Source organism: Myotis davidii, unplaced genomic scaffold (genome assembly GCF_000327345.1).
Source record: "Myotis davidii unplaced genomic scaffold, ASM32734v1 scaffold732, whole genome shotgun sequence".
Lineage (NCBI taxonomy): Eukaryota > Metazoa > Chordata > Mammalia > Chiroptera > Vespertilionidae > Myotis > Myotis davidii.
In genome coordinates this window covers 1,028,392-1,037,807 of record NW_006284349.1, presented here as the reverse complement: position 1 = coordinate 1,037,807, position 9,416 = coordinate 1,028,392, and the positions used below count along the sequence as shown (strand labels likewise).

The following is a 9,416-nucleotide window of genomic DNA, read 5'->3' as shown; positions in this document are numbered from 1 at the left end:
GATGGCCCCGCTCATAGGAACCTGGGCAAGGTCTGCACCGAGATGCGGGATCTGACAACCGGGCTTTCTGTCCGACGTCCCCGTGAGAACAAGCCCTCAGCTCCCGCCCTCAGGCCGAACGCCCTCACACCGCCATGACCCTGATGATGAAGGGTGTTCTTCGGCTCTCAAGACTTTAATTCCCATCAGGCCTTGAGCAGCCAGTTCATGTATCAGCTGCTCCTAACCTCTCGCTGCTACCCCCACCTGCAAATTCTGCTGCAAGTGGCCTGCTCTGTGCCCTGCCATGACCGTGCCCACACTATCCAGTCTTCTCTGATTAGAGGCGACTCCGAGCACTACTCATTTCCTGACCCCCGTGCTGTCGGAAATCTACGTAAAACTTTGGCCAACGGCAGGACAGAGGTGGGAAGGCTGCTGGGACCCACAGCACAGGCGCCCCCGCCTATCCCCGTCTGGTGCATGCCCCGGGGCTCAGGTCCGCCCAGGAGAGGGGCCAGGAGGAGAGCACGCGGCCTGATGGGGGCAAGAGAGGAAGGAAGCGTGAGGACGTGGTGAGGAGGTGACACCTCTTCTCTCGCGGTGGCCTGGGGCTGTCCACCTTCTGGTCAGAAGCGGTCCACTGTGTAAACGGAGTGTCGCTGGGCAGTGTCCCCGAGGCACAGGGGACCTGCTCACAGACCAGCCGAGGGAGATGGCCCCGCTCATAGGAACCTGGGCAAGGTCTGCACCGAGATGCGGGATCTGACAACCGGGCTTTCTGTCCGACGTCCCCGTGAGAACAAGCCCTCAGCTCCCGCCCTCAGGCCGAACGCCCTCACACCGCCATGACCCTGATGATGAAGGGTGTTCTTCGGCTCTCAAGACTTTAATTCCCATCGCCTTGAGCACAGCCAGTTCATGTATCAGCTGCTCCTAACCTCTCGCTGCTACCCCCACCTGCAAATTCTGCTGCAAGTGGCCTGCTCTGTGCCCTGCCATGACCATGCCCACACTATCCAGTCTTCTCTGATTAGAGGTTCTCTGATTAGAGGCGACTCCGAGCACCTGACCTCCGTGCTGTCGGAAATCTATGTAAAACTTCAGCTCCCCCAAAACTTAGTTGTCCCTTGGCACCTGCGGGGACCTGTGGATACCAAAATCCTGGGTACTCAAGTCACTAGTATAAAAACGGTGCAGATCAACGCGTACAGTCGGCCCTCAACATCCGCAGACTCCCAACCTCGGAGGGAAGACAGTAAGGCTTTATTTTTAAAAATTTATGTGTAGGTGGGCCCGTGCAGTTCAAACTGTGTTGCTCAAGGGTCGATTGTAGTCATCTTTTCCTGTTTCTATTTGCTCTCTCTAGATTGGAAAATTCTAGAAGCCAAAGACCTTTTTGTATACTGTGCTGCTTGCCGGTGCCTGGCAAGCCCTGGGAAGACGGTGGTCTGAGCGGTGCGGAAGCACACGCTCAGTGAGCTGGTGTGCTCTGCTCTGAGTACGCTGCATGGATTAGTGAGTAACCTTCACAACCATGAGGCAGGTGTGATATCCTCCTTTTCGCAGAAGGAAGCCCTGAGGCAGCAGGAGAGGTTAATAACTTCCAGGATCACACAACTGGCCAATGGCAGGGCAGAACTCGAGGCCAAGCTCTCTAGGCCTGTGCCCAGGATGCCCAAGGTGCTGGCCTGGGGTTAGGGGTACGGAGGCAGGGGTACCAATGCAAGGAGAGCAATGACTGGGAATACCCACAATAAAACATACACAATTCGAACCCACTCCTTTACACGCCCATAAATGTACATTCACGAAGGCAAACCAGGAAAGATGGGCCATGGGCAGGTAACGACCCCAGGAGAGTGGGGTTCCCAGTGACCTTTATTTTCTTTCCATATTTGTATGTGCTGCTTGGTCCTTCAAGGAGCCTGCAGGGCTGCTGCATGTGGCAGAAACATAAACAATGAAGTCGATTACATTACAGGAGAAAAAGTAAAACAAAACAAAATGAAAAGAGAGGAATAAAGAAGGGGAGTGGGGAAGAGCCATCGGATGTTTCCTAACAGAAGGGTGGTAAGCCAGACGGAAGGTCAGATACCGGATGGTTCTATTTATGTGAAATACCCAAATTAGGTGAATCCATAGTCAGAAAGCAGATGAGCAGCTGACAGAACCTGGGGGTGGGGTGATAGAGAAAAATCACTCAGTGGGACGGGCTTCCCTTTAGGGCGATGAGAACGTTTTGGAACTTGGTAGAGGGGATAGTTGCACAACAGTGGGCATGTACTCCATGCCACTGAATTGGGCATTTAAAAATGGCTATGTTTATGTTATATGAATTTACCGCAATTTAAAAAAATCTGGTTAGTCTTTCAACCTACAGTGCTGAGGAAAATGGAAGGAAAAATTAGGATTAAAGAAAAAGAGAGAAAACACCAGCAAATGAGGGCAGCAGGACACCCTAAGTAAGAGGCGAAGGGAGAGCGGGTCCAAGCTCAGTGAGGGTGACCACGCCTGCCCTGCAGCTACCGAGCTTCCAGAGGTGGAACCGTGTCTCCAGGGGCCACCGTGTTCACCCTCCACCTCCCGTTTCACTCCGAAGATCTGAGACACGGGGCTTGGGGAAGCTCCAACGGCAAAACTGAGTAGAAATAGCAAGAAAGGTGGAAGCCAAGTATTCGAATCCTTTATTACTGGATGCAGACCCTGCGGGAGGCCTCCCCAGCTCCAGCCACACCAGGTGGCAATGCGACCTGGCCGCCTCCCCGTAGACTGGGAGCTGCTGGTGGGCAGGGACCGCACCTGGCTCAGGTGTCCCGGCCTGAATCACAGCCCCTGGCACAGAACAGGGGACTGCAAACATATGTGTTGAAGACATGCGTGTCCTCTGTTTTAACAACTGACCTACTAGATACAGCTCAGATACGGTACAGAACTCAAAAGGCTCCCAGGGATATGCCCTGATACATTTCCCTGCCCCCCACCCCCACCCGCTTCTACTCTAGCTCCTCAGGCAACCTCTGGCAAGGTCGCCATTGCTTTAAATGTGCCTCCTACAGTGAAATTCGGAACCACAAAGGCTCGGACAACCAACGGGACCAGCCAGTGACTTGGGCGCCAGGTTATTGCCACAAGATGGCAGCTAAATGCGACATCAAGAGGAAAGTCATCTGGTGAAAACAAGGCTGCCGCATTCCGTGCCAGGAGGAAACATGGGCCCGGGAACGCCACCTGGCAGAGGAATGCTGCTAAGGTGACAGCCGCCCCCCTCAAGTCATTCATGGCATGACGAGAAGCCCGTGGGCAGGGGCCACCAGCCTGTGACTAAGGCAGCACCTCCCGCGGCTCACACCTGTCCCAGACGCAGGCCATTTCAAGCTGGGGAAAGGCCACGCAGCCCCGAGATGGCACGAGAGCAGACCCGTGACCACACTCAGCCCGGGACCCAGAGAGACTTCCAGTGGTTCATCTGGAGGGCAAAGGTTCACCTTCGAAGAACCCCCCATGGGCTAGGGGGCCCTGTCCCCGCAGAGGGCTCCACAGCAGATGCAGGGCGTGGGAACTAAGCTGGCCAGGAGAAGAGGGTCCCAGGAAATCAAAGCACCAGGAGCGGTGACAATCCAGGCCAATCCCAAGCCTGGGCACAGTCCCAGGGGGTGGGGGGTGCGGGTGTAACAGGAACATCAGGACAGACCACTTTATCTAGCTGGATTGTGAAGGGCTTTTGTTGAAGAACGAGTAACCATTGCCCTGTACAGTCACCAAACCGAAGCCTAAATAAAGGTCCAGGCCACACAGGCTCAACTGCTGTCCGTGGCTCCGGGCAACGTGGCCGCGCTCCGCAGGCTGGAGGGCGAGGCGCGCTTATCTGATCTCAGCCGATCTGTTACTGTATTTCATTCCCTGTCCTCCTGCCCAGAGGCCGCTGCAATGTGTATAAATTTAGAAAAAATGAATAACATGGAAAAGTCCATTTTAACCAAATGAGTTGTTTTCTCTCTTTCTTTCTCTTTACTTCACTAAAGAAAAGATAAAATGATCTTATACTTATTTCGCCGCTACCATCGTGGAATCTGGTATTCTGGGCAGCAGCTGGGTTATGCATAACCACAGCGCAAGATGAAAGTCAAGCTTCCATCCCAAATGTTTCTGAGAAACGGAGGGGAGCAGATGACAGCACCTCTCCCGAGAGCGTATGCTACGAGGGTCCCTCTGAACGCAGAGGCAGTTGACGGGAACGCCTGTCCCAGCTCGCGGAGCGAGACCCTGTACCCACAGCTGCCGTTTCGGCAGGAGTCACACAATGATGCTTTAAATCAAATACAGCCCGTTTTTTAAGGGAATTAATATCACAGATGGGTGATTTGGGTTATGGTGGAAATTACACTAAAAGAGAAACTGCTAGAGAAATGCCTGCCTTCCCTCCCACAAACTCACAGCCAGTGGGTGCTGGGACCACTGGTAGGAAGTGACCACCGGTGACTGCCCCCATCTGATCGCTTAGCCCAGTGGTCGGCAAACTGCGGCTTGCGAGCCACCTGCGGCTCTTTGGCCCCTCGAGTGTGGTCCTGAAGTTTCAATCGCACTGTACGTGCTCGCCCGCACGTGGTATTCTGTGGAAGAGCCACACTCAAGGGGCCGCAGTTTGCCGACCACTGGCCTAGCCCCATTTCCATTTCACAGAGGAGCAAACCAAAGCTAAACCCAAAGCCATGTGGCTGCTGGTGACAGGGGTTCAGGACCAGGTCCCTCAGCTGCCCCCGCGCTCAGACCGCCAGCACCCCCACCGCCTGGAAGCCATTGGACTCGAGCGGTACCTCCGACAGCATCTCAAACTGGCCTCTCCTCCCAAGAGCAATGGTCAGCAGGTCATAGACCACCGAGGCGCTCTGCAGACTGATGAGGCGGTCGCTCCTGTGCTCGGGGATCCGGCTCAGCACGGCGTCCCGGTTGGCCTGAAGCAGCAGGGAGGAGAGAAGCAGATGGTGAGCCAGCCGCCCACAGCCTTCACTGTCGGGAGGCCATCTCGGCCTCCTGCCCCAACAGCAGGGTCTGGAGACAAGGGCGGGGATGGGGAAGGGGGTCTGTCACCTCTGGTTGTTTGTTCAGACTCCCCAGAGCACCTCAGCCCGTGGTACAGGGTGTTCTCTAGACTGTGGGGGCCTGGAGGTGCGATCCTGCAGGACACGTGTCCCAGTTGGCAGGTACGTGGAGGGAGATTTAAGAGCCAGTGAGTGCAAAGTGGGGTGATTTCTCCTGGGCTCGGGTTCGCTGCAGGCACAGCTGTGCTCTGGCGCAGCAGGATCCCCCAGCAGGTCAGGCCCTGCTGCTCCTCACTCACAGATCCCGCTCTGCTGTATGTCACCGGCCCCACCCTTCCATCACCAAATGGTGGCATCAAGTTCTATCTGTCCTACAGAGACATGTCACACTTTTCCTCCACCCCGAAGGCAACACTCAGGTCCCTCGGTGACATTCTCGCTGGCAGACTACAAAGACTAATCCGATCTTGTTTAGGGAAGCACAAAGCAGATGTATAAGTGACAGCAAGAAGCAAACAGATTTTTATTTTAAAGACATTACCACAGAGGACTCAAGAGAACACCTGCCTATTTCACATCGCCACTGCTTAGCCAGGAAGACAGCAGGCACATTCAAGCTTGTTAATCTCATCTATCTAGACATCAAAGGCTCCTTATAGCAACCTGTTTTCATTACCTTTGAAATGTAATTTCTCTACAGATTCCTCCAGACAAACCCATGCGAGGAGACTCTAACCACTGGCTCCTTTTCCTCTCCTCCTAACTACCAGAAGTGTCCAGATCTACCGTCCCTGGGAGCACGAAAAGAGACGCCCCAGCTCTTCCTGTGAAAGTGGTCACATGGGACAGGGGGCCGCTTGTCCGGGCAGGCTGATGTCTGTCTTCCTGCCTGACATTCAGAAAGACTACGCACGTGCACCTTCTCTCTCACTAATGAGGCTAAAGGGCTTCTTTTTGTGAGTCTGGGGCATTTGCTTTTAGCCACCCATCAGCACTCACTCACTTTAAAACTCCTCGCTCCTAAATGTCAAAGACAAATAAGAATATATGTCAGGCCACTTCCTTCAAAGTGAGTCATCGCCTATGGAAATAAGCCTGATTCTGAAGATTTTATCCTTAAATTTTTCTTGTTAGGAGTGGCTTTTCAGCCAACAAAAGAAGCCCGGGAGGAAAACAGGGCTTGCTGTAAGTGGTCTCATTTGATTTATTTGCTATAAATGCTCCATGTTGAGACCAACGCCTGGAAGAGAACAAAACAAAATACTATTTAAGAGAAATTTTCAAGTTATGCCAAATGCATTCTTTTTTTTTAATTTTTAGAGAAAGTCTATGGTTTTCTTTTGAATAAAGAGGTACAATACAGAACCTTAAACTGATCCACAAATAATAAAGATCCCGGAGGACTGTATCAGTGTCGGTTGTACAAATATAGTCCCAATGACTCCTTTCTCCTGGGGAAAACTCATTTAATTTGAGGCAAGAAAGCAGTACAATTCCCAATGAGTTCTTGTAGGTGGAGAGACTATGGACAAATGATGCTTCTAAGATAAAGTCAGAACCAACAAAAAATACAATTTTCCCAAGTACCAAAAAAAACAACAACCAGCAATTCTCATTTTGGTTCTGAAAATGAGCGCATTCTTTTTCTGTCCAAAAACAGAAAAATCAAGGAGTCAAGGGACATGAAAAAAGGGGTTTCCAAAAGCAACTTAATTTAGGTTTCTACCTACAAAATCAGGGAATGACTTACAGGGGGAACATAATCATTTTGGTTGGGACCCTCATCCTTCATATTTATTGACGTCACTGGATTTCACCAGCCCCTGAAGGGATTTCCGGAAGTTAAATACCACGGAGACACATCTGACTGTCTCAGAGGGCTCTCCATTTTGAGCCTATGAGTTCCTTGCTTCAGTGAAGGAGCAGGAGAGATGGCGCCATCATCCCCAGGACACAGCATTTTAGAGAGGGGGCCGTGTTTTCCAGATTCCAAACCAATACATGATTGACAATGGAACTCAATATTTCCCATCAGAACTGTCCTCACGCTTCCAGAACTTCTACCATGTAACCAACCAGGTCTGCCCAAGGAAACTGACTGCTAAGTTGCGAAGAGTCCAGCTCCGGGTGCAGGAGTGCCAGCGAGGAGGCCACCATGAGCTGCCCCCATCGAAGAACTGATGACAAAGCACAGTGAGACTTGTCACCGAACGCCGGGGCCAGGCCGTCCCCATGCGTGCCTTCCCCGACTGCGCCGAGGCAGAGGGGAGTGTAAATGACACCGTGCTAAGTTAGCAGCTGACAGTCAGGGAAAGATGAGCCAACGGGGCAACCTGTCTCCCTCGGAGGAAGGCAGGCCAATGACGTCAAAGAGCTTCCAAGTAGAGAAGTGGTAACTCAAGCAGTCTTGCTCTTGTAAACATCTCTGGGCCATTGCACAGAACAAGAAAACCCAAAGCTCTGAACTAAGGAAGCTGTCCTCCCAGACCAAGTCTGGCCCTCCTGACCCCTCCCTCCGGCACGTGGCACACGCACGTTCTCCTGCTCATCTCTAAGCCTTTCTCACCTGCGTGCATTTCAGACCTCCCTTTAAAGCGTGACACACTTCCCTCGCTTCGGCTAGGATTCCTTTTGCTCCTCCCTTGTCCTCCTGCCTGCCAGGTGCGGTGCGGGATGTAGGAGGGGACAGTATGACCTACCGGGAAGACCACTGCATGGGGAATCCAGGCGCCTGCTCTGGGCCCCGGGTTCCCCACATGTAAAATGAGTGAATGGGCATGAGGACCTCTAGGTCCTTTCAAGTCCCAGGCATTGGCCATTCTGCTCAGGTGCCGGGCACACAGTGGCTTCCCAAGGCATAACCACTATAGCACGTATTACGCCTAAAAGATGCAAGCCAGGGCTGTCACGCCTGAAGATATACGGAGTGGAAACCCAATAAATGATGAGCAAGGGAATTCCAGACCTCAGATGTGATATCCTGGCCGAACACGAAGAAAACACTTCGGAGGAATTTAGGGTCTGGCAAAAGCGCCCTCCCAGCAGCAGAGCCAGGTGACAGGAGTGAACCCTCCCGCTGGGCGTGCAGTGCCCGGGAGCAGTGGGAGCTTGGGGAAGGGGCCTGTGTAGAGGCCCAGGCAATTTCATCTGAAAACCAGAGGTTCAAACACACAAGTGATTTCTCTCCAAACTCTCCCTCCCTCCAGGGCAAATCGAGAAGGCTCAGAAAGGGACCCTTGGGGGCTTCCTTCCCCTGGCGAAGATCCCTGGTGGTCATTTTAGCTATAGTTTAACTATAGTATATGCTTGTGTCAGTGTTCCAGCAATACTTGGTGGATAAAGGATAAACTCAGATGCCTACTAATTGCTCGGGGAAGAGAAGCTCCACGCTCCGGGGTGACCAAGGAATGTGCTACCCAGTCCAAGAAGAAACATCCCTCCTTTTAAGCCTCTACTGTGTCTTCCCACCCAGGCATCCCATCTGTTTTTCTCCCAAGGAAAAGGGTCACTATACTGATGCAGTAGCCATATCAAAAAAGGGACTCCAGGAATAGGGAAGGAAAAAAAAAGTAAAAACACATTCTACTTACCATAGATTCACTAATCAGCAATAACAACAGGGCCTCTTCGGTATTTTCTTGAGGACAAAAAATGCTGCATAAAAAAAAAACCAGCTTTGATATATGGCAATCTCAAAATAACACAAAATCCTTGACTATGAGCAGGACAAATGCTAAAAAGCTTTAAGATTTTTATATAGACCCCGTGGAAAGCAGTGTATAATCTGGACACTTGAGTTAATTTGCTTATTTCTATGGTAATCTATGGAATTTGTACGTTCTAACTATACATTTTAATAGCCGGCAGCAGGATGAAGTAAAGCTGTAAAAACCAATTTGAAAGTCCAAATAACATGTAAGCTTGTGATAGAAGCAGAAATGTAGATGGCTACAAACTGACATTATCTTCCTAGCTTTCTCCTCAACGCGTTATGGAGGTGTGATTGCAGTACTCTTTTTTACCTCTTTCTTGCTAACTGGCATATCTTATATTGTCCTTAAGATGAAATAAGAGATTGGAAGGAATTTTAGAGTTTGAATAATTTCTAGAATTCTGTAAGAATGTAGTGAGCTATCTTACTTAACCATGTGTTTTATTATGGGGTGGCATGCAAGATCTAGCTGTCTTATTAATCAGTTTTATGGAATTTGGCTGAACTCTGACATCTTGGATTTTAGAAAAAGCTCTTAAGCACAATGTTGTTCAGGAATAGAGAACAATAAAAACTAAATAGAACCCAAATATGCATTATCTATATCCTATATTTTATGCTTTGAGCATTTAAAAACACGTATAGCATTCCCCCCCCCGCAACCCTTCAAACCCCTCCCCTAC

At 51.0% G+C, this 9,416-nt stretch overlaps 1 protein-coding gene across 1 annotated transcript in view; it reads right to left on the bottom strand.

Annotated features, from left to right (window-relative positions):
* The window catches only part of TTC7B (tetratricopeptide repeat domain 7B), a gene marked incomplete at its 3' end in the record, with an annotated part of 200,850 nt that overhangs the window by 120,239 nt on the left and 71,195 nt on the right, over nt 1–9,416 (bottom strand). Inside the window, exons 9-10 of the mRNA XM_015571299.1 lie at nt 8,612–8,675; nt 4,797–4,934 (exon numbers count right to left, since the gene is read on the bottom strand). Coding sequence (XP_015426785.1) covers nt 4,797–4,934; nt 8,612–8,675 — 202 coding nt within the window. The remainder of the gene's footprint in view (nt 1–4,796; nt 4,935–8,611; nt 8,676–9,416) is intronic.